At 48.5% G+C, this 24,762-nt stretch overlaps 2 protein-coding genes across 2 annotated transcripts, besides 1 other annotated feature; one reads left to right on the top strand and one right to left on the bottom strand.

Annotated features, from left to right (window-relative positions):
• Nucleotides 1–242: 242 nt before the first annotated feature.
• Nucleotides 243–14,875, bottom strand: NPS2 (the record flags this gene model as incomplete). Its single annotated transcript, XM_009262400.1, has 4 exons — nucleotides 243–380; nucleotides 441–8,638; nucleotides 8,675–13,866; nucleotides 13,914–14,875. The coding sequence occupies 4 exons, from the start codon at nucleotides 14,873–14,875 to the stop codon at nucleotides 243–245; spliced, it is 14,490 nt and encodes a 4,829-aa protein (XP_009260675.1).
• A 6,563-nt stretch (nucleotides 14,876–21,438) lies between these two features.
• Nucleotides 21,439–21,470: a repeat region.
• Nucleotides 21,471–22,328: 858 nt separating this feature from the next.
• On the top strand, nucleotides 22,329–24,055 carry SIDA (the record flags this gene model as incomplete). The annotated part of the gene is made up of 3 exons (XM_009262399.1): nucleotides 22,329–23,296; nucleotides 23,359–23,929; nucleotides 23,984–24,055. The coding sequence occupies 3 exons, from the start codon at nucleotides 22,329–22,331 to the stop codon at nucleotides 24,053–24,055; spliced, it is 1,611 nt and encodes a 536-aa protein (XP_009260674.1).
• Nucleotides 24,056–24,762: the final 707 nt, after the last annotated feature.

Genomic DNA, 24,762 nt, shown 5'->3' with positions numbered 1-24,762 from the left:
CAATAGCATACCATCTGAGCTGGGAATTTAGCATATATCTACGAACTCCACCGCGAGATCAAGGGGAAGCATTACACAGGAGTTACGGAGTTAACACGGGAATTCATGTTAGACAGAAATCTTGATCATTGATATACAAAATGCAATTTGTGTCTACCTTCTACAGAAATACCAAGCATAGTCTAGAATCCCTAACGCCAAGTACCTATGAAAAGAATGCATATCGCTTTCCTCTATAATATCTAAATGTCCTTATCCAAGATTTCTGCAATATTGGAAACTAAGGTCGAGGCCTCTTCAGGAGAGATCTGCTGCAAAGAGCCAAAAACACCAATAGCCAAATTCTTGCCATCAACTGACGCTTCAATATCGATAGCCATCTATAACGGCGCGCGTTAGTAATCGTAAAGCTAACTTGGTAAAAAAACAAGATGACTTACCGGAATATCGTTTCTGACGATGCTTTCCAAGTAGGGTGTCCGGGGACGATCAGGTAAGCTATCTTTGACAGCAATATCTGTGTTCGTCTCAGGTAATACCGTGATGGAGTTCCCAGTTGGATCGGTGTCGCCGGGGAGGGTTAGGAAATTCACAAATGAGGTTATTCCAATTCCTGTCCACTGTGCAATCTCCCAAAGACCAACCTCTGCCCGACCTTCAGACGTGATGAGGTGGATATCTCTTTGAATGTCGGCGGTAACAGCCGCTAAAGGTCGATTGACAGGTAAGCTGACCCTCAAAGGTACAAGATTCAAGGTGGGGTAAGTTTGAGGGAGGTCCTCGCCAGCAGCTCGATTGGCAAGATACAAACCAAACACAACATCAGAGACATTGTTCTGTTTGGCAAGTGCTCTGGCGTAAGCTGAGAGAAACAAAGACTGGAAGGAAACGCCAGATTGGGTAGCAAGGGCCTGGATGAGACTGATGTCTGAGATGGCAGACCGGTTCAAATGCGAGGTTCGCATCTTGACGTCTGCGTCAGAGTTGGTGATGATAGGATTGGAAGATGAGCCCTTGAGATACGATGTCCAGAATTCTCGCCTTGCGATTCGAGCTTCATCCACAGTGTGGCGCATTGCAAATTGCTTCCACTGCGAGAGGCCTTTATTTGCCATAGTACCAGAGCCATTCAGTAACTCAGAGAGTCGCTGTAATAGTGCAGGAAGACTGACTCCGTCATACAGAGCATGGTGTAGTTTGAGACGTAAAAGCCATGTGTCTTTGTCCTCCTGTTCGATGTTTGCCTCGACCAACGGCCGGATACAGCAGTTTGAGCGTTCTTTCGATTGCAAACCTGAAAGCGGAATATCCGGTTCTTTAAGAATGATTTGTACGAAAGGGGTGGCCGGAGACTGTGTGGAAGCAAAACAGGTTCGTAGAAGTGGTGTTTCGGACACAAGCTTGCCCCAAGCTTGATCAATCTCTCCCAGGCTAGCCGAGGTTTTGATCCGACAGGGAAACTCAGGGAAGAAGACAGAACCATCGGAATTTTCCCATGCAGTCAACATGTAAACTTGCATCGGCAATGCAGGTAGAACTTCTGCGTTGTCCTTGTTTATGCCATTGTCGGCAAGCAGCTTGTTCACATCAATGTCAGCGGGAGGTACCCATTCCTTGGCAGTTTCAAGAGTTTGCAAAGGCTTCTTGAGCTTAGTGTCTGCCTTTCGAGCCATTTCCGATATGCTTGAGGATTTGATGAGATCTTGTGGTCGGAGATATATGCCCGCTTTTCGTAGAAGAGATGATACCTTGATGGCACTGATTGAGTCCAGTCCAAGGTGGTACAGATTGTCGGAAAGCTTGATGGACGAAATTGGAACATTCGAGACCTGATGGAGAACCTCCCGAATTCCTACTTCGTTTTGGTTCCACTCAATCTTCCCATCTCTTGATGAATAATTATCGGAAGCATCTTCGTGGATGATGCTCTCTAGTAGAGCTACTGGAGGCGTGCCACAAATTGACACGCCTCGTTCGCCAAACGACAGGATTTCAGGATCTTTCGATTTCAGCAGAAAGCTCATGACACTATCTAGCGTCTCGAGCAGACTCTGAGGACCTCCATCCCAGCTACACTGGGGCTGTAGTGCGAGTCTCCACACTAGAGAGTCTGAGACAGCTTCAGCTTCCACGCAGAGAGGATACTCAGTGGACGACGACGCTTCAACCGAGGTCAACAGAGGGCGATCCGCTGGGTCACTCGATACCGGTGACCTTTGAAGTATGAACAAGGTATTGAACAAGTCTTGTCCGTCAACTTTTGCGGCCGATTGAGCTTTACGGAGGGGATAGTGTTGGAAGTCCCGAATGTCAGTCATGTTTTCTTCTAGATAACGCAGAAACTCAGCTGCCGAGCCATGCAGTATGCATCGCAAGGCAACTGTGTTCATTGTTGGAAATACCAGACTGTCGGCTCCATCGAAGTCTCTCCCCGATAAGACGGTGCCAAATGTCACGTCTGTGCTTCGGATCTGGCGTGCTAGAGTGACTGCCCAACAAGCTTGACAGAGTACCTGTAGACTGACCGACAGCCTTTTACAGGCTGCTTCTATCTCCAATAGACTGACTTTCGATACCGACTCAAATCGTTGGACCTTTTCCTCAACTGTGGGGAGCCGGGCTTTTGTGGGAATGGTTGATGGTGGAGCGTCTTGTAAATATTGCATCCAAAAGTCCTTGCCCTTGTGAGTTGTGGAATCCATCACTCTCGCGAGGAATTGCTCTACTGGAGGCCGAGTGATCGATCTTTCCTCTAACAGTGTCTGGAGATCTTGGAATAGTAAACTTAAAGACCACCCATCGTAGAGAGCGTGAGCAATGGAGAGAACCATGTATCGTTCTTGGCCTATGACCGCCAGCTTCAACTGAAAAAGTTGTTTTTGTCCTCGCCCATTCTTAGCCACGAACTTGGCAGCATCGGTGATCTGGTATAACTCGCTGAGGTCTTCAATTCTCGTTACCTCAAAATCGATATCGAGGGATTTCGACACCACTTGACAAAATGTCATGTCAAAGTCCTGACTCTCCACTTGATAGAAGCCTGTCCTCAAAACTGGTGTTTGGTGTATGAGGTGCTTCCAAGCTTGAATGAGCTGTGCAGTATCAACATGGTCGGACACCCGTAGAATATCGTGGTTGAAATAGGCCTCAAAGCCAGAATGGATCATTCCGGCTACCATCGATTCCTGAAGGTGGGTGGGCGGTAACACAGATTCTACATTGCTCATATCCACTCCCGAAGCCTCAAGATGTTCGCACAACCTGTCTCCAATGAGCGACAGGAGGCTGTCTCTTGTGGGGTGTGAAGAGTCATTGATGAGACTTGCTAGCTCGGTGATCATTTTGGCGATTGTTTGTTGACGCATGATCTGTGAAGGGGCTAGATTGATGCTCTTTTTCTTGAGCTTGGCTGCAAGCTTGATCACGTCGATGCTGTCAAGGCCGAGCTCCAGAATGGAAGCATCTTCTGCAATGTCTACAGGGTTAATACCGGCCAGTAGAGAGATTTCGTTTTGTATTGTTCGGGCTTCTGACGTCCATTCAAAACTGTTCTGGCTGTCGTTTTCTGCATTGACACCGTGGAAGTTGTCGATGAGAGGAATCTTGAATTGTGGAACAGGCACTTCACTCTGTGGTGACTCCGCCACTAGGTCGGCAAAACGCTCGATCTCGTTGAGGAGGTCGTCCAGAACCGACTGAGAGACCACATGTCCCTGAGCAATAAGCGTAAATCGGAGTTTGCCCTTTTTTGTATAGACAACCTCAAGAGCAAGCGGGTAGTCAGGAGTTACTTCGCTATTCTGAATCTCAAAAGGCAGCTCATTGTCACCTGTCTTGGCTTCTTCAATTTGGTAGGTGAGGAGGGTGTCGAACAGAGCTTTGTTATGAGAGCACCACTTCTGGATATTCTTCAGAGGAACGTGTTGGAAGTCAAGAACCGAAGCATTGAAGTCATGACATCGTCGGACTAGCGATCTCCAATCATCTTGTTGAACAGCTTGGCGGAAGAAAGGCACAGTATTGAATAGCGGACCAATGGTGTTTTCTACCCCTGGGAGATCAATTGCTCTCCCCGATACGACAACGCCAATAGTGATTTGGCTTTGAACGAGGTTCTGCAAAACAGAAGTCCAAAGTGCCATTATCACGGCCTGGAGTGTGACGTTATGTGAAGATCGAATTGCCTCGAAGTTTGAGATAAGCATCTCACGTTCAGCAACAACGACTGAGTTGTGAGCGCTGCTCTCATGTGATGTGATCGAAGAGGGTGTCCAGCCTTCCAGATGCTTCTCCCAGAAACCCTTACAGTTGTCATGTCTTGTCAAAGGGCCAGACGTGAGAGCTTCAAAGAACGAAGGAGCTTTCTTAATAGAGTTACCTGCGTAATTTACAGCTACTCTATCCATCATGAGATCGAAGCTGTTTCCATCATACAGTGCGTGGAAAATATGAACAGTCAACAATCTTGATGTAGGTGTTTCGACATAAGTCAACAACAAAGGCTGCGTAATCAAAGATTTGTTCCGTTGTATCCAATTCTCTTTTTGCTCTGCAAGGTAGTCTTCGGCCAATTCGTTTGAGCCAAAGGCGGTGGATTCCCAGGGGAAGAGAGGGTTTCGCAAAGCAACTTGTAAGAAGCCATCTGTGGAAGGTACGAAGACGGTCCTCAGGATGCTCTCAGAGAATACTAAATCCTTCCATGCCTGTTGAAGCTTTGTTGTAGTCGTAGACTGGTTGAGATTCAACTGGAAAGTATTGAAGTAAGCCCCAGGTTTTGTACTCGTAAGGGACCGCGAAATGATTCCTTGTTGCAACGGTGAGCATGGCGCAATATACTCGATATCCGCTGGCCCAATATTGAGACTGCTATAGACTAAGCCACGGTGCCGATGCGCATACGCTTGGATGGACTGTTTGGTTTCTCTGGCGAGCTTCTGCCTTTGACTTGAAGCGGCCTTAGCAAGATAGTTTGCAAGATCACCAATGACAGGGTTTTTGAGCAACATGGCAGGTGACACTGCATGTAGACCACGCGATTTGAGGAGCGAGGCCAGTCTGAGTGCTGTGATTGAGTCCACGCCAACATCGAATATGCTTGTCGTTGATGAAAGATCATCTTTGTTGATGTTACTAAACTGCGTCAAAGCGTCGTATAGCAGAGCAAGAATATCCCGAGCACCTTGCGAAACGGGAGCTGTTGCGGCATGAGATAGCTCCATGAGCTGTTCAGGCGCGAGTTCACTGAAGAGCTTCTTCAAATCCTTTATCTCGGCCTTGTTGTTAGAAGACAGCGGGATATATGGAAGACGGAGAATATACGTCGGCACCATGTATCCTGGAAGCTTGGCACGGCAGGCTTCTTTTGCTTTATTAGCTAGACCCTCTTCATCCGACACAACTCTGAGCGACCCTGTGGTTAGGTGCTCGCCGACAATGAATGATACCAAGACATCCTTGCCACTGGTTCCATGTCGAGCCACGATTGTCGCAGCGTCGTGGACCTCAGTAACGTCAGTGCGGATGATGTGGTTGATCTCTGCGATTTCGAGCCGTTGGCCTCGCAGTTTGACTTGGTCGTCAGCCCGACCCAGGAAGTCGAAGCAGCCATCATACAGGACGCGTACAAGATCTCCAGTCCTGTAAACGCGTTCACCAAACTCCTCCAGTGTAGGGAATCGCTCCTCTGTGAGTTGAGGTCGGTTGAGGTAGCCTTTTCCGACCAGTTTGCCTGATACGCAAAGCTCACCAACAGCGCCACGTAAAACAGGCGTGTTTGTATTTTGTTTGAATATGAATGAACCAACGTTGGGGAACTGCTTTCCGATGTTACTGGGTCGACCATTGACGGGCACACGCTGAAACATAGTAACACCGATAGTGGCCTCTGTTGGACCGTAGGCATTATAAATGACTGCTTTCGGTCCCCAAACATCAAGAATCTCTTGCTTGAGCTGTTCTCCGCCAGTGATAAAGACACCACGGCAGAGGCTAGGGATCTCGTCGGGGTGTGTTAGCCGTGCCAGACTTGGTGTTAGATCAATATGCGTAATCTCAAGCTTGTTGATGGATGCTGTCAAGTCGTCTAGAATGAGATCTTTTGGAGCAGCAACAACAGCCATACCCACAGACCAGCTCCAATACTGCTCGAGGACGGAAACGTCAAAATGTAAGGCTGCGAATTGAAGCCAGCGTGAATCAGCATCCCAATGGCCCTTGAAAAGCTCTTGGAAGGCCATCATTGCTTGAACAGCATTATCATGGGTGATCTCACAGCCTTTGGGAGTTCCTGTAGTCCCAGAAGTATAGAGGCAATAACAGGTGTCTGAGGGGGAGATTACTGGTTGGAAAACAAGCTCTTCTTGTTCCAGCGCACTCAAAGACTCGATCCTCACTTCCAAAATAGCAGTTTTGACTTCGAAGTCGAGGTCTTCCAAACTCCGTGTGAGCAGACAAGGTGCTTTTGAATCTTCAACAATAAACTGCTTTCGAGCCTTTGGTGCAGAGGGATCAAGCGCAACAAAAGAGCAGCCAGCTTTGAGAATACCCAGGATGGAAAAGTACGCCTCGGGGCATTTGTCGAAGTGGATTGCGACAATACTGCCAGGAGTGAGATTTTCTTGAAGCATGTTGGCCACCCTGTTTCCCATGATATTGAGCTGGCGGTAGTCCCATTGTTGTTTAAGGCATGTGTCTCCATCAAAAGCCGAGACAAACTCAAGAGCAAGTTTATTTGGGTGAACAACTGCTCCCAGTTCCACGAATTGGTGCAAGAATTGGACAGGGGCATCGAGTACTGGATGCGAGGGAGGTAGAACAGAGTACAAGTCTGGCGAAAGATGAAAAGCCTCATCTTCAGCAGCGAGATTATTGCAGGCGATGTGGTTCAGCGAAGAGTCGAATTGCTTCATCAGGAGCTGTGCCTGCTCGCGAGGAAGTATATCGTTGTAATAGGTTATACACAGACGAACATGGTCATCTTCTGTAGGTTCAATTTCCAATGAAACTGAATACTCGACTCTTGCCTCATCCTTGACCAGCTTCCACGGTAAAGAGGAAGATCCGGCGTCTGGCATTTTTTGATAAGCAATCAACGTGTCAAACACAGGGCCAGCTGGATGTCCCAGCCATCTCTGAACTTTCCCAAGTGGTGAAAATTGATGCTTGTGAAGGCGCTGATTGTATTCCATCATGTAGCTGACCAGCTCAGCATTAGACGTAACATTGTTCGCCACAACGGGAACTGTGTTGAGGCATGGGAACGGGGCGTCTTTGGTCTCATCGGTCGTTCTTCCAGATAGTGCAACTCCAAAGACCACCGAGTTCTCACCCAAATAGGAGGCCAGCACTCGGGTCCAGGCCGCCTGGATGACTGCTTGGACGGTTACATTTGAGGCTTGAGTAGCACGCTTGAGTTTGGTAAATGATAGAGATGCCACAGTTGTGTCAGCCAGCATACATCGACTCTCAACTCGCAGCGGAGCCATCAATGGGAATTTGTTGACAACAGTACTGCTTGCCTTGGCCTCCCAAAAAGCTTTCTCTGACCCTTGCTCGCCCAGTGAGTTACTCAGAATCGCCGACACGGCAGGCTCAATCCTTGACACTGGCGGCAGTCGTTCGCTCTTGACAAGTCGAGAAAGATCATCAAGCATCATTTGAAGTGCAGGCGCATCGTAAAGTACATGGTGAGCAACAAATTTCATTGAGGTTTGTTGGGAGGTCTGGGCCAGAACCACTTTCCAAGGGGGTTGGTGCAATGCAGCAAGAACTCTTTCGCTCGTATTGCCCTTCAAATGCAACAATTCGGATGCCTCATCGCCCTCGGATTCTGCAATACTCAAGGGCGTTTTCATCGAACCTGGTGCATACCTAACCATAGCAAATGTGGCATCAGGGTGTTGGACAGGCACAAAACCAGTTCTTAGCATGGGGTGTCGGTCATGGAGCAACTGCCAAGCCTTTTCAAGACTCTCTAGCGAGATCTCATCTGTGGCAATATACTCCATTGCGTTGAGATAGTTTTCGCCCCCAGATTGCATGAACGATGCCAGCATGGCGGACTGCAAAGGTGTGCAGGGAAGAACCGCTTCAATAGTCGCTGTTTGAGGTATCCGGCCAGCAACCTCGGAGTAGACTTGATGTGAGAATCGACCAATGTCGTATCTTTTCAAATCCTCGCTCTTCGTTCTTGAGCGGTTTTCCAGTAGCTTGGCAGCTATCTTGGAGCAACTCGGACATTCAATTACATCAGACGCAGAAACGGTAAATCCGCGCTGACGGAGAATTGAAGCCACTTGAACTGCGTTTATACTGTCTAGGCCAAGTTGAAAGATGGTTGTGCGGCGCTTGATTTGATGGTCACTCACTCCAGAGAGCTTGGCCAGAACTTGACGGACATCTAGTTCAACTTCGCTCCATTGTTCCTCCTCGTCAGGCATCTGCCCTGTGTTGTCTTTCTTTTCATGCTGGGGCTCGAGCTGCTGCAGTATCGAGCGCAAGCTGTCAGGAAGATCCTCAATAGTCATTGGGGTTGAGTGAGGAGCTGTCAAAATGGCCTTCAGTATCACCTTGAACGCGTCAGCCATAGCTGAGGCAACGTCTTCGGTTACAATACTCATATCCCGATGAAGATTGATGACTAGTGAGTTCAGCCCCGGACAGGGAACCACCTCACAAACTAAAGGGATGTCCATATCTCCAGAGTCTGCTTCGAGTTCCCAGACAGTTTGATCGATGTCTTGTAGCGGCTTTTGTAGCAGCAATAGGGTATCAAATATGTGTTTACCAGTACGGTTGATACTTCGCTGTATCAGACGCAATGGGGTGAATTGGTATGTGAGCAGCTCCGTGTTTAGCTTTTGCAAGTGCTTGACCATGTCGATGTTGCTCGATGTTGTCGGCAAGTCAACTCGAATGGGTATGGTATTGAAACAGGGCGCCACAAGCCTTTCCAGACCATCAATATCCAGCGTTCGACCGCTCATAACATTTCCAAAGCACACATCGGGTTGCCGGTAGGTCATCGCAAGAACAGTGGCCCAACTTGCTTGACAAACTGAGAGAAGAGTCGTACCGAAGTCACGGAGACGTCCCTGCAGATCGGCAAGGGGCATGTCCAGGGATGTGGTACAAGTACTCTGGTCAATCTTACTTGAACTTGACTGTGTGAATATTGACAATGCCTTGTGTCCTCGAAGGTGCTGTTGCCAAAACTCCTCGGTGTCGTTGGGTAGATTGGTCGAAATCTTCAGAAACTCTTTATACGACACTGGGGGTAGCAGAGCATCGCCGCCAGCCAACGCTTCCACTTCTTTCAGCAGTCGCTCCATCGCCACGCCATCATATAGCGCATGGTGGCAGATAAACGAAAGGAACGCGGAACCTCTGTATCGAAGAAGAGCTAGAGACACAGGCGGGGTTCTAGAGTCAACTGGGTCTGGCAAAGATTTAAGATGTTCTTCGATCGCTCCATCAAACGATGGTTCACTGATGTCAAATTTTCTCCAGGGAATTTCCCAATCTTCCAGGACAACCTGAGCAATAGCATGCTTAGAGTCTGTCGTCGTAGCGAAACAGGTGCGGAGGATATCATGCCTCTTTGACATTACTTCCCAATATGATCGGATTGCCCCAGGTTCCGCCTTCAGACGCAAGAGAACTTTGTTATAGTAGCCTCTTTGTCCACGAGACAGCATTGCTTCTTGTAAGGGTGTACATGGCAAGACATCTTTGATGGCCTTTGACTCCCCGAGGAAGAGTTCTTTTATTGCGGCGGTGAAGGCGGCAGGGAAAAATTCCCTTTGAGTGTCCTCAAATGCCGTCGCTTCATACGAAGGCTTCCCCTCCAGATGCTTTGCCAGTTGGGCGATAGTTGGATTGCGCAGGATATCAGATACTGCAACACGGGCCCCTAATTTTGCACTTAGGGCACGAGCAAGATCAATCGCTGAGATGGAGTCTACTCCGAGGATGGTGAAGGGCGTCCATCGACCGAAACCACCAACGGATGCTGCCACGGATTCTTTGATGACTTCAGAGATTACCAGGTCCATTTGACTCCAGTCACCATCATCTGGATTATCGCTAGACGATCTCGACACCTCTTCGAGATAGTGTCGGTCCAGCTTGTTGAAACAGTCATGCAAACGACGTTTGTCTACTTTTCCGCTCGATGTCATCGGCATAGAAGAGATCGGCACAAGGTAAGATGGTACCATATATCCAGGCAGGCGTGATTGCATGTGCGCAGCCAAAGACTGTTGAACTTCATTGTCAATCTCCAGCATACGGAACTCAGTAGGTTCATGCCGAGGAACAAAGAAGAGGGCTAACTGTTTTATAGTGCTTTCCTCATGTTGCACTAAGACCGTAGCAGCTGAGGTTGCAAATCCAGCCATGGTGACTGTGCTGTTGATCTCGCCTATCTCAATTCGTTGGCCTCTCAACTTCACCTGGTCATCGATACGACCTAGAATTACCAAAGACCCATCAGGAAGCATGCGTCCCATGTCTCCGGATCGGTAGAGCTTTCCATACTGAGGGTGATGGATAAACTTTTGCGCTGTGAGCTCTGGCATGTTTAGGTAGCCTTGAGCAACCTGCGCACCGCCAAAACAGAACTCCCCGACCCAATTCAGAGGCACAGTGTCAAGCGTTTCTGGGGAGAGGACTACAACGGAGGTATTAGGGAACACGTGCCCCAAGTGCTCGATATGGTCATCTGCCGCCATCTTCTTGACTGTGCAGATATTCGTGGTTTCAGAGGGACCATAGCCCTGCCACAGCTGGTGACACCATTTGTTGTGTACGGCCTGTGTCATGGGCTCACCGGCCGTGACAAGGAATTGCACACTTGGGACGTTTGAAGGGTCGACAAGGGCAGCCACAGTCGGTGTCATGCTAAGGTGCGTAATCTCAAGGTCGCGTATTGAACGTTCAATGTCCTCCAGAATTGTGTCATTGGTGCCTGCGCATAGACACATACCGGCGCACCAAGTATAGAATATTTCGAAAACCGATACATCGAAAGCTTGAGAACATGCTTGAAGGAGCCGACCTTGTGAGCTGGAGGGCCTCGGGTACGTTGCCTCGAGATGTTCAATGTTCGCAGCAATGCTCTGTTGCTGAACGGCGACACCTTTTGGGGTCCCCGTAGTACCTGACGTATAAATCACGTACGCAAGTCGAGATCCATCAACTTCATTGTCTAAGTTGGCTGTGGAGAATTCGTTGAACAAGTTAGTGTTGACAGCAATGGTTGACAACCCAGGCATGGATGCAAGCTGGTCGGATGAACTGTCAAGCAAACAGTACTTGATCTCGGCTTGTAATAAAATCTCGCGAGTACGGGCAAGAGGTGTTGAAGGGAGAATTGGCAGATATCCACAACCGCACTTGATGATGGCCAAGATTGATGCATACAGAGCAGGCGATTTTTCCATGATCACGGCCACCACCTGACCGACTTGGATACCACAGCTGTGCAAGTAATGCGCGATCTGATTTGCCTCATTGTTCAGTTCTCGGAATGACCAAACCACACTATTCACAACTTCCAGAGAGTGCAAAAATAGCAGGGCATTCTCCTCTGGGTGTTTGTGAACAACATCCTCAAAAAGCCGCGCTAAGTCAGGGACTCGTTCGGGTGGAGATGCATTGATATTGTCAACAGACGGAGTGCATTTGATCTCACTCAATGCACACTTGATCTCTTGGGTAGGCCTTTCCAAGATTGAGTGTGCTAACGCCTCAAATTGATCAACCATGTGCTGAACTGTTGCTGGTGGCACGATCGCTTCATGGTATGTAACTTGCAACGTGAATCCGTCTTCTGTCGGCTCGACTTCGAACAAGATGGGCGTTTCCAAGCGGTCAAGATGAGTGGCTTCTTTAACTATGCATTGTGTTCGCTCTGAGCTAGCGAGTGACTCCTGGTACACAAATAGTACATCATACAGACTCTCTCCGAGTTGCAACCCAACTAACTTCTTAACCTCTGACAGAGAGACTGTGCAGTGTTGCATAATCTTTCTGTTGCTGGAGTGTAGGTTTTTGAGTAGGTCCAGACCAATAGAAACCTTGTCGAAGTCTATCCTGACGGGCAGCGCAGCAATACAAGGTCCAATGATTTGTTCAATGTCTATCACCGGGATAGTTCTTCCAGATGTTACTGAACCGATTGTGATATCCCGCACTCCTGTAACACTAGTCCATAACAAAGCTAGCGATGCCTGGAACAAAACCTGGGGGCTGAAGCCATTCCTCTGGGCTTCTGCAGCAACTCTACTACGAGAAAGTGACATAGGTCTTCGGAATGAAAGGACCTCACTCGAGTGAACAAGCTTATCGCGCAGCTTGGGCAGTGGTGTTTGCTTCCATCCCACGAGGTTTTCAGTCCAAAACATCCGTGCATCATCACTGGTTTGCAGTTGTTGGTAAAAATTAACAACCTCACGAAACGACGAATGCTCTGATACTGGTTCTTGCAAAAGCAGCTTAGACCAATCAGAAAGCAGAACATCCATGGACCAGCCATCGTATAGTGAGTGATGTATCTGCAAAAGGACACGGGATTTTTCATCCACGGAATCTCGTTGAATCTGAAGTCTCATAGGGGAGCCAAAATCTTCCGGTGATGAAAGCGAGAAGTCACCTTGAACCTGGTCAACGACTTTGATTTGCTCAGGTCGGAGTTCCCCGTAGACAAGGGTGACGAATCTTCCATCAACAATCGCAAATCCGGTGCGTAGAATTGGGTTCTTCTGCGATAGATGCGCGAACGATTCGGAAATTTGATAGGCAGAGTAGCTGAGTGGAATAGTGAGCTCGACCTGGTTGCAATACGCAGTTGAGCTGTGAGACGTTTCAGCCAGCATGGCCGCTTGCAACGGAGTACATGGGATTATCTCTTCAACCAAGCCGCTCATGTCAGCCAGGGTGGCGTTCTGCTGCAAAACTTGGCTGAAGTCTAGCGACAGGTTTGTTGAGGCCGGCGGGGAGCTGACAGTTTGACTTTGTATCTGCCTCCGTGCAGCGAAAACAATGTCGAATACAGTTTTCGCTGTGAGCAGATCGGTCGTATCAATGCTATATCCTGCATTCCGAAGACCTGAGGCAAGTTTGATTGCGCTGAGAGAGTCCATCCCGATAGCAGCGAGAGATGTGGACTTGGTGACTTTGAAATTCATGACACGAGACACGACCACCAGAAGATTTGACTCGAACTCATCCATAGGTTCGGAGTCTGCAATGTCTTCTAACATGGCTTCTTTGTGTTCCTCGTACTCTGCCTTGAGCCTTTTCCTATCGACCTTGCCGCTGGGTAGTCTAGGAAATTCAGACATCAAAACCACTTCTCCGGGAACCATGTACTGCGGCAGCCAATCTCCGCAGTGCTTCAGAACAGCATCTTCTGTAACACCTGCATCCACGGCGCAAAACACCACCAGGATAGATCTCGCCACCGCTGCTACAGCGCTGTGACATCCTGATGTGCGAAGGACAGCTTGTTCCACTTCGCCTAGCTCTAAGCGCTGCCCTCGCAGCTTCACTTGCCCATCTGATAATCGACCAAGGCATTCCAGCTTTCCATTTGGGAGTAGCCGAGCTTTGTCGCCTGTACGATAAATGCGACCAAAGGGCGAATCAATGAAAACCGAATTTGTCTGTTCAGGCCGGTTGATATAGCCAGTGGCTAGTTGGTAGCCGCCCACAGCTAGTTCTCCAACCTCCCCTTGGGGAAGAATTCGTATCTCAGATTGTTCACTATCTGAATCAGGGGTTTCAATGATAAAACATGAGACTGTGTCTAAGGGTACACCAATGTTTCCCGTTGAAGAGTCAGAAGAAAATTCCGCTTGGAGTGTACTTTAGACATGTTAGCCTTGACCTTTGACCGGAATATTTCAACTTACCAATGAATAGTCGCCTCAGTCGGACCGTACATTGCCCAAAGCATGCTTGGTCTGTTTTCATCGCCTCCAAATTCTTCGACAACGGGTGCATTGAGCATTTCACCGATAGTCAACAACACCTTGAGGTCCGGTGCATTCGCTCTTGTCCGCAACAGACTTCCGGCGACTGTTGGTGTGAGTTCGCAAGCGTCTACCTCCATGGCACGCAATACCCCAGGAAGATCGTCCAACATCTCGATTCTTCGCACACTGACCAAAGTCGCTCCTCGGAAGAATGGGAAGAATATTTCAAAAACAGAAACATCAAATGTGGGTGCTGCGAACTGTAGAAAGCGAGAGAATGATGGAATATGTCTGTCGTGTGCAATAAGAGCTTGTGTCGCAGCATCATGGGAAATTCCCACACCTTTGGGCGTTCCTGTCGAACCGGAAGTATACATGACATAGGCCAGGTCTTCTGGTTCGGGAACCCGAGAGTTGACTTCAGTCGATAGACTTTGAAGTGTGCTGCTTTGGTCTTCTTCCTCATCAACTATGATCACGGCTGCACTAATGCCATTAGGTATCGCGGAGGCAAGCTCTTTTGATACGAGCACCACTGTTGCCGCTACATCGCCAAGAATAAATTTCACCCGTTCCGGTGGTGCGTCGATGTTCAGAGGGCAGAAGGCTCCTCCGGCCTTCAGGATGGCCAAAAGGGAGATATAGAGTGAAGGGGACTGGTGAATGAGGACAGGGACAACAAACTGGCCCTGGGCACTGCCCGAGGTTTTGGTGATGCGGCTGGCGAGGGATGATGCGGCTTCATGCAGCTGATGGTATGTAAGATTTACTCGCTGGTTGCTTCCCATATAATCCAGAGCAACATTTTGGCTTGGAGGCTTAACCAGTTGATGCAACAGATGTGGCCCAGGTTGCCTGGATGCCTGGGCATTCATGATCGAAAGCCCAGTGATGTCCATTGTTGCTTCTGTCAATCTCTCAGCTTGTTGGTAGACTGGAAGACGAGTTAGTAAAAAGTATGGCGCTTTTAGGCAATTCAGGCAATGGTGCTAGTAATGACAGTAGCGATAGAGTGTAGTTTCGATCAACAAATGGCGCCAGTAACAATCGAGGCAGCCGACGGTAACGTCTGGAGGTGTGTGCATGTAGTAGAATGGATGGCCCTTTTAGGGAATATTATGGTCAGCCAGAAGCCTCACCCTGGTGCATGAATCACAGGCCAAGTACTATTAGAGAATATAGGGTGGACTAACACCAGGTTGCTTCGGTCACTTAGTGACCACGCGGAACCAGGACTCGGGGTGAGTGGGCATCAGCCGGGGTACAAAACACGGAGGCCGCGAATTGGAATTGCGACAAAACAAACGGTCGTAAGCCGTCTTAGAATCGGCGTCACGGTGATTCGCTTGAGAAAACTCGAGGCGTGGGATGTGATACAATGCGGTTGACCTGATCGAAGGGGGCGTGTGGATGACAGTATAATCCAGCCTGTCAACGTCGAGTAATTACTCATCGACCCGCGAGAGTGGCAGGTACAAGCAAAACCCGACTATAATAGTGTTCTGCATGTGCATGGTTAGTAGCAATGACAAGTTGAAAGGAGGGGCAGTCAAGGCGCGTACCCGGTCCAGGAGAGGTAAAAGTCAAGACCCTGACGTGAGGCCGTTGATGTAGCGTTACTTTTGGCTGATTGAATCAAAGTGGTGTGAGCCGAGATACCTGGGACTCTGTTTTGGATGCATGTATGGTGGAGCTCTTTGCCGTCGGGAGTACAGTAAAATGAGCTTGTTATGTATGTATTATGCTAAAAACAATTGTAGAGCACTGTACTGTTCCAGGATACGGCGTGGGTGCGTGGGATATTGGTTCTCTCGTTGACAAGGCGATTGACCTTTGGTGCCAAATGAGCAGGAAACCCACTCGATGGATTGCGTCACGACTTGGTCGACACTCTACTTAGTCTTTGAATGTGACGAGCTTACTCGAATGTTGGGCTCATCAGCTACTTCAAGTGTGTCCCAAATCAGAGCACAAGAGAACAGACCAAGTCGTGAAGAGTGACTCTCGTCATCTGCTGGGTCGCAAATGTGATGTATGGGCTTATAAAATTCGTGATTCCGTATTTGGTAGCTCGGTTGATCACACTGGGCCTTAAATCGGAACCAACCCCGACAAGGGAAAGGTCGGTCCATCTTTGCACTTCAACACAGGATTAACTACCTGGTAAGCCGTTGGGCAGAAAGGCTTATGGCGGCAATCGAGGCAAAGGGAATTTCAAGATTGAAGATATCACGTAGACAAATGCAACACTCGTTGCAGGCCAAGCGATTGCACTTGCCCGTTCTGGCCGTCAATTCAAGGTCTCAGTCAGCACTTGATCAACTTTGTGATTGATAACCACATCGCTTTTGGTCCATGCAGGCGACGGATCCTCAACGGGCGGGTCGCCCCGAGATGAAGGGAGCCACATTCTGACAAATGGTTTTGTTTGCGATATCCATAAGAAATTTTGTCCGTTCGGCATACAACTGTAACAAAAGAGCGAGCGTCGATGCTTTCCTGTACCAGACACGGACCATCACCCACAAACAACCTTGCCGATGTTCCGGCGAATATGGGTCGAATGGGGCCAGAACGCTCAGCAACAAGGCCAGAGAGAAATGAGTCCGGGTCATAGTTTGGACGCCAAAGGTGGATGGAAAGTTGAGGTAGGGGGAGAAATGTGCGGGATGTGATTGAGTAAGAGATTATGACAATGCACGAGGTGCTCAGCAGAGCAGAACATTGTCGACACAACGAAGAAAAAAAGAAAAACAGGAAAGCTCGGTACAAAGCTTTTGTGTATAGGATGATAGGTGTATTGAACAATTTGAGAACTGCGCCAAGACGATGGTTAGACGCTTGTTGACTTACCTGTTCTACAAGATATGAAACATATCAATCATGAAGACGTGAGAGGGCCGTACTGGGCATTCAATGAACGAGTGTGTCGATCGGGAAAAACATTCGAGCAGAAATCGAACCGACGAGGAAAGGGTTGAAGCCATTACTCAATCTTCGAAGCGACAATGCCTCAAGGTGACCAAGGAGTGTCAAGGACAAGGGCAAACCCCAGGCTCATCAGTTGAAGGACCCATACTCGGTCGGCGTAGTCTCGGACGCCCGAGGGGATGCTGTTTAGAATGACACCGTAACGTGGGATCCTAGGCGAGCTTCGCACTCGATTACAGAAGCAAAATAGTAGCAGCTGGTCCGTCGGTTTGTGGCTAATACGATAACGACGACGTTAGGGGGCGGTTAAGCGAAGTTGAGCGGCGTCAGCGGCTGGCGCTGGAAGTAATGGTAGACTCATGACATGTGGGCAGCCGTAGGCGAGGCCAGAAAGACAGGTGACAGGCAATGTCCAGGGTTCAGGACGACAGACGATAATTAATTGAGAGCCGTGATGAAGCGGGAGTGATGATGGTGGGGATTTCAGGCCCTGGCCTTTGGACCTTGGATGATGCAAGTTGTGGGTGGGGGGACGGAAGGGAGGTGTGGGCTGCCTTTTCATACGTTGAGGACCTGAGCTTGGGAGTTCCGGGCAAGAAGGTACCCTATTCTCACTGACGTACAGAAAGTAATTATCAACTATCACAAAACCTCTTGGATAAACAGAGATTGAGGAATATTATATGGAAGAAATATCACGATATTATTTCTTATGAATAAATCATGTTGCTGTGTTGAGTGTTGAAAACAGTGTGCTGCTGTGGGGAGAGGAAAAGAGTAAAGAAAAAAGACGTCAGATTTGGGCACTGGCCACAGCCCAAAGTTCATGTGTACAACAGGCGGCATGCTGATCTTCGGCTTGATCTAATCAGATAACCTAATAGTTGATCCATGTTCACATTCATGCATGGTACCCACGTCACCGTTTTGAAGGTTCTCCGAGGTGCAGAGAGCATAAGAAATAATTACTTTTATAATAATGAATATGAAAAAGGACGAAAAATCTGAGGCAGTTGAGACCTACTCAAGGATATGTAGCCTTTCTTGATGCAACTGTAGAGGTAGGCAGCCAATTAAGGAAAAACTTCTAGAATGTTTTTAAAGAGTTTGATGGTAAAAACCTTCAAAGCGATCGAGTACAATGGGTACTGACGCTACACACCAAATTCACCCAAGAGAAATATGAATGAGGGCTAAAAGATCCAAAGTAAGTTTGTTCACTTAGAGAAAACTGCCAATCACGTTGAAGTCTGGATCTCGGGAAGTCAAAGCGGTCCGTCCTATTCCTGTCTGTAAAATCTCTCTCCGCCGTTCATCTGCATGTCGACAGAACCTAAAACGAATTTGGTCCCTGATGGTGGCCTGTGGCTTTGCATCGTTTCATTACCAGGGTTCTTGACGGGAGCTCTGTGGGTGCGTGTCCCCTGGGTCCTCATATGGGATCAAAGAAGAATAGCCGCCTTCACGCTTTAGTAGAATGAACCAACAACGATCACTGACTGCCGGAGCGTTGGTAAGATCCAGATGTTTTAGATTGCGGAATGCAATGTGTCTAGGAACAAGGGTCTGAAGTTGTACGAGATAACAAAAACACCAGGTTTCGGAATATGGGCTGCGCACTACGTAAATAATATCTTACGGTTTCGCCGATTCCATCGTGCCATGCCACGGGTATTTCCAGAGTTGTCGTCCCATCAATGCATGTCTCATGCATAAGTCGATAGTGTTTCCATTGCAACATAATGAACGCATTGACAAGGGATAAACATCCCTGCTGCATCCCGCTTGATGCAGTCTCAGAATGTCTTGACAGAGATTCACAATCTAATCAATCAATGGAACGGCTTCTGTGAAACCGCTGTCCGCTAGCCCGGCGAATCCTGATCGTCACACGTAGCTTTAAGTAGCTCTGGACATCTTATCGATCAGCGGCGAATTGGGGCTGAAATGCTAATTTACCTAGTGCTTGACTGTACTGTAATGGGCCAAGTCTGCTCAACAGGGACGACCCCTTCATCCCACGAGAGAAGAAAATTTTTCTCTCTACGACTACCGATCCCCCTCCTCTCCCGTATTGTTTGGGTTCGATCGGTACCTGGCCCCAAAGAGTAAAAACATGCAATCCAATCCGACCTCTTGCAAGGGACCTAGTCCATGCAACCAGGGCTAGTGCCTAGTCAAAGACGGACCCCTGGGGATCGGGAGCCAGTCAAGTTGAGGCTGGCATGCAGCGCTACTGTGACTTGGCTAATTAGATCTTATCAGATCCGGTTTATCAGATCATCAGATAATTCCCTCATCTCCACACTGGAGTTTATTAGTCTTCAGAATCCGCTCCGAGTCGTCGATGCTCCAATCAACAAGTCGAGTCCAACCCTCACTATGCGGGACTCGCCCCTCACTCCCCTCGAACGACATTACACTGCGAGTGATCGGCCTTTTGGTGCCCATTTATGCCGTCAAAGCCGTTCATCGCCGCCCTCTTTGCTCGTCAGAATTTTCTTCCTTCTTGTTTCAGGGATTGACGTCGTATTGTATCGACCGGTGTGAAGCTTCACATAGAAACCCGAGGTAGGTAGGTGGGGGGCTGTAGAAAGCCGTCATCGGCCAAAACGCACGAGTTCGGGCCCTTTGCCACGCCATGACATGCCCACTCCCACGCTCACGATCCTACGAGACGATACGTAGCGTCTTCAGGGTCTGCATCAGCCCAGTGTAGTAGTAACCAGCCAGTGACTTGGACCTTTTAGCGAATCTCCTTCCTCTATGTTGAGTGCCTCCGGCACTAAGAGTCTCTGCCGTGACCCCTTGTCTGGGAGTGGCCAGCTCCAGAGAGTTCGCCAAGGCCGCCTCGCGACGTTTTGCCATGCCAATCTTATCTGATCCTTTTCTCAAGTATGAACACCGGCATCGCATCACTTTCGCTTAATTCCGCGCATCTTGACCGGGAATCCTTGACTAGCTCTGCATCGCATTAGAGAAAAAACATCCACTCCCTCCGGCCGACCATCAGGACTCGGCTTTGCATAGGCGAAACCGGGACGGAGTGTAGAAATAATGCTTCCAACTGAAAAGCAGCATTCAAGTAAAAGAACACATGGACCGAGTAGTAGTTGGCGTTTTTGATGCTGTAAGGAAGAAAGTGGTGCACAGCAAGCTTGGTATACTTCAAACTCAGACAGGTTTCACGACACAACACCCACTTCTTATCTGAAGATGTCAACGTACATGGATCGCCATGCACGAAAGACGCCTTATTACATACCAAGTCGTATCGTATTCGTCCATATAGGTAGAGGCAATAGGTATATGTCTAAGATCATCGGCTTCCAAACTTTAACCAGATTTAACGACTCTTGTCAAAGCTATAGTCTGTTAGAGGTTGATGCTTATTCAAGTTCTTGTTTTTCGGTCATCCGATGTCTATCGTTTCCTCGTTGATCTTCCAGTGTCGGACCTAAGTCCTAGCCTGGTCGCCACGCACCCCTGAAGAGTTCCAAGTCATCCACGCCGGTGCTGGCGCTGGGAGGCTGACTGCTGGACCCGCAGCCCAGCATGACGGTTGATGCTACTCGGGGAATATGGTGCGGGTTTCGTTTGTAGGTGGACTGGAAGTTTTCACTCACCCTCGCGCTACGGAACTTCACGGCGTCGATGAGGTCCCACGAGGAGGGTCCACGAGGTACACCGCGGCCATGGACGTGGAGGAGCCGCCTCAGAGACATTCGATTGACTGTGACTGTGCGATATTTTCCTTCCATTTGCATTCCCTTATAGCTTGGTAACCGGTCTAACCCGTTGTTTCCATGTATGGTGTCGATGATGGTGGTGATGCCGCGGCTAAAAGAGTCGCTTTTGGGGGAAGGGATCAGACTGTGATTGTTATGTATGGGTAAAGCTTTCAGAATTTGTGTTAATCTTGATCGACGGCCATTGCATTCTCATGGGTAAGGAAGGGAGCAACTGGATAATAGGTCGAGGACTTGGAGGCTACAGAGTACTAAGGTAGGTGCTACCTATTGCCCAGTTTTGGCAGGTGCATTTCCCTTATGAATATCATTGCAATACGGAGATATGGAGATATTGCACCATTAGGAACCGGCATAAAAAGTAGAAAAAAGAAATCCAACATACAAAAATTACAGATACAACGGAAGCTGCCCAAAGATGGCATGTATGACCCCTCCAAGCTAAAGCTCTAAAAGGTTGATGTTTTCTTCCTCTCGTTTTGGCTGGGTTGGATACACCCCTCCCCCTAGCTCTCTCAAGCCCACCCATTCCCGATCCCACCCTTGTCTTTAGAGCACTAAATTAGGCTGCGCGCTACTCATGAGCAGGGCCCAGGCTTTGGCTTTTGGGGGTTTGCAGGCTTCTAAACTGACGTTGACTGAATGAATTCCGTCACCATTTCTATTCTCTTTACAGTGTAGCAACTGACCAAGCCTCTCTTCTGCCGTTGTGATCCAATCCATTGCTTGGCAACTATAGCTCCACGTTGGCTTCCGGGACAAGGATGTACGGCACTTAGATCAGAAAGAAAAAAAAAAGAAACGAAAAAAAAAGGCCTGCAATAACAGTCGTTTCCATCGCTCTGCTGCAGTGGGTTTAGCTGCGGTCTTTAGGTACCTACGTAGTGTCCCCATCATGGATGCTTTTCATGTATCATGGTTCCATCACAAATGTACCTTCTCCCCGTACGTACAAGCTTGACAAGGTTGTATTATACATGGGGAAATTTGACTGTTGAACTAAGTAAGGTACTCGTATCCGCCTCTGCCATGTACCTCTGCTGGGAGTGCTTTTCTCATGTAATGAGATGTAGGTACCCCTTCACTTCGATGGAGAAGAGCTTAACCGTGAGCTGTTGTAGTCTATGTAGGTAGTAGGGATTCGTCTCTTCCTTCTCTCGAGGGCCCATCGTTTGGTTCTAGTTTGAGAATGGGACCGAATCAATGGGCTCCTTGTAGATCAGAGTCCATCCCATATCATCCCCGTCTACTCTAAAACTACAAAATGCCCATATCTCCCCCCATCTCTCGGAACCATCCCGTTCCTCCATTCTTTCTATCATCCATAAAGAAGCTTCACCTTTACCTTTTCAAGACCTTTGCGGGACTGGACTGGATCGGATTACATAAATAAGCTACCCATTTATCCTTCATCGTCAGAGTCAGGCCCTGATTGTGTCCCTCTTATTCATTTTATATCCTCATCAACATCTCAACTTCCCTCAGCCTTCCACCTCTTATACAAACCCGCTTGTTACGCATTAACCACTCGACTGGTATTTATTTACCTGAAATTTTGAAAGGGCATTCTATTTCTCAAGTTGCCCATCTGCTTCACGACTTGAAGGCTTCAATCCATAAACAGCCATTTATTTTCCAGTTATATACCCCATCAAAACAAAAATCAGCCATCATGAGTCCCCACAGCGAGATTTCTTTCTCTGGTTCAGATGCTCCCGTCTCCAACGGTACCAGCAACGGTATCAACGGACATTCTAACGGCACAAACGGTTTCAGCAACGGTCACATGAATGGCCACGGCAACGGCAACGATGCTCCCACAGCCGTCCGCCATGGACCTCGCGTTCACAAGGAGAGATCGCGCCATCTCGAGACAGCTTCCGCAGACTCAGAATTCGATCTCATCTGTGCCGGTTTCGGTCCTGCTTCCCTGGCTGTGGCCGTTGCTATGCACGATGCCATTGCTGAAGGCCGAAATCTCCGCCCTGACGGCACAGCACCCAAGGTTCTTTTCCTCGAGAAACAGCCCAAGTTTGCATGGCACGCCGGCATGCTGCTCCCTGGTGCCAAGATGCAAATCTCCTTCATCAAGGATATGGCTACTCTCCGCAACCCACGATCTGAGTTCACTTTCCTCAACTACCTCCACAGCCAGGGTCGTCTAGTTGACTTTACCAACCTAGGCACTTTCTTGCCTGCCCGTACTGAGTACGAGGACTACCTCCGCTGGTGCTCTTCTTGGTTCGACCACGTCGTCAACTACAACAACGAAGTCCTTTCCATCTCCCCTGAGAGCAAGGAGGCCGGTGCTGTCAAGTCTTTTACTGTCCAGGCCCGCAATGGCAAGACTGGCCAGATTCAGTCTTTCCGCAGCCGACATGTTCTTGTTGCCGCTGGTGGCCAGCCCTCTCTCCCCAAGAGCCTTCCCGCAAAGCACCCTCGTGTTCTGCACTCTTCCCAATTCGCCAACTACGCCCCTCAAATCCTTGCCAAGCAGAACGCTCCCTACCGAGTTGCTGTTATCGGTGCTGGTCAAAGTGCCGCCGAGATCTTCAACAATGTCCAGAACCTGTACCCCAACTCCAAGACCTACCTCATCATGCGCCAGGAGTTCCTCCGTCCTAGTGATGACTCACCTTTGTAAGTCATTTACCTGTGCAAGTCTACTCAAACTTGGAATATTTACTGACAATGACGTACAGTGTGAACTCTATCTTCAACCCTGAGTACATTGACAACCTGTGGCCACGATCTGTAAAGGCTCGCGAGACTCTGCTGACCGAGGCTCGTGCGACCAACTACGGTGTCGTCCGCCTGGAGCTCATTGAGCACTTGTTTGAGAAGATGTACGACCAGAAGCGTGAAATTAGCGACGATGAGACCCAATGGCCCCACCGAATCCTCTCAGGACGCGAGATTGCCAGTGTCGACACCAAGGGCGATGTTCTCGAGATCAAGGTTCAGCGCGTGAATGACGGCCCCCTTGACGGCTTCGTCGATCAGGAGACCTTTGACGTTGACTTGATCATCGCTGCTACTGGTTACAAGCGAAGCGCCCACATCGACATGCTCAAGGATGCCTGGACGATGCTCCCCAAGACTGTGTCGGGACGCAACGAGTCCCCCAAGGGAGCCAACGGCTGGAACGTTGAGACACAAGATGGAGAGCGCAAGCTAGCTGTCGCAAGAGATTACCGAGTCAAGTTCTCACCTGGCACGGTTGCCGATGACTCTGGCGTCTGGTTGCAAGGCTGCTGTGAGGGTACCCACGGAGTAAGTGATCCACCATTCTCTTAACATTTATCTGTACTAACAATTTTGTTTCAGTTGAGCGACACACTTCTTTCTGTTCTGAGCACACGTTCAGGCGAGATCGTTCAGTCTATTTTCAAGCAATAAATTGTCACGAGAGCATGAATGAATGGAATGTTTACTTGAAAGTGTTGTGTTATTGGTTAGCACGGGCAGCGAAAATGGTTGATTGAACTCGAAACAGAAGTTCTCTGGCTGGCATCTTTTTTTTATATCCTATTTTTTATATCTCTCTTTGTTTTCAGTGTTATCATTGTCTAGAGATGGTGCGAACAAAAAGGTGGAATTTGTTTTGTGGTGTTTTGTAGATATTATTAGAACCATACTATTACATGAAGAAATGTATATGTATATATGGCAAACTTCATTGTGAAAGACATCCTTTACTTTGTGTATGTCAAACGGATACCATATCTTAGACTAACTATTTCAAAACAATTGTTAACAAGAGCTTGGCTCTTAACCTCTCTGACACTTCAGTCATGGCATGGCACCTAGTATGACTTCATAATTTTGACTCCTATATCGAGTGTTGTTGTTGTCCGATAAGCGTAGTATCTCCGTTACACCAGAACGGATCAGTGTCTAGAATGGGCAGTATTGAAGAGAATCTCCCAACCAAGCAAGCAAGGTATCATTGGGTAGGCAAAGCAGGATCATGCAGACGGCGCATGACTGGACTGGGCTTCAACAGCGATCATGCCAATATCAAATCTGGCCGGCTCCGAGACTCGAGCTTTGTTGCTGAGCCATTATGCCCTGTCCTGGATGACTGTTGTCTGTAGTATCTTAAC

Source organism: Fusarium pseudograminearum, chromosome 3, assembly GCF_000303195.2.
Source record: "Fusarium pseudograminearum CS3096 chromosome 3, whole genome shotgun sequence".
NCBI classification, from domain to species: Eukaryota; Fungi; Ascomycota; class Sordariomycetes; order Hypocreales; family Nectriaceae; genus Fusarium; species Fusarium pseudograminearum.
Note: the sequence above shows the minus strand (reverse complement) of the source record. Positions and strands in the feature narration are given on the sequence as shown.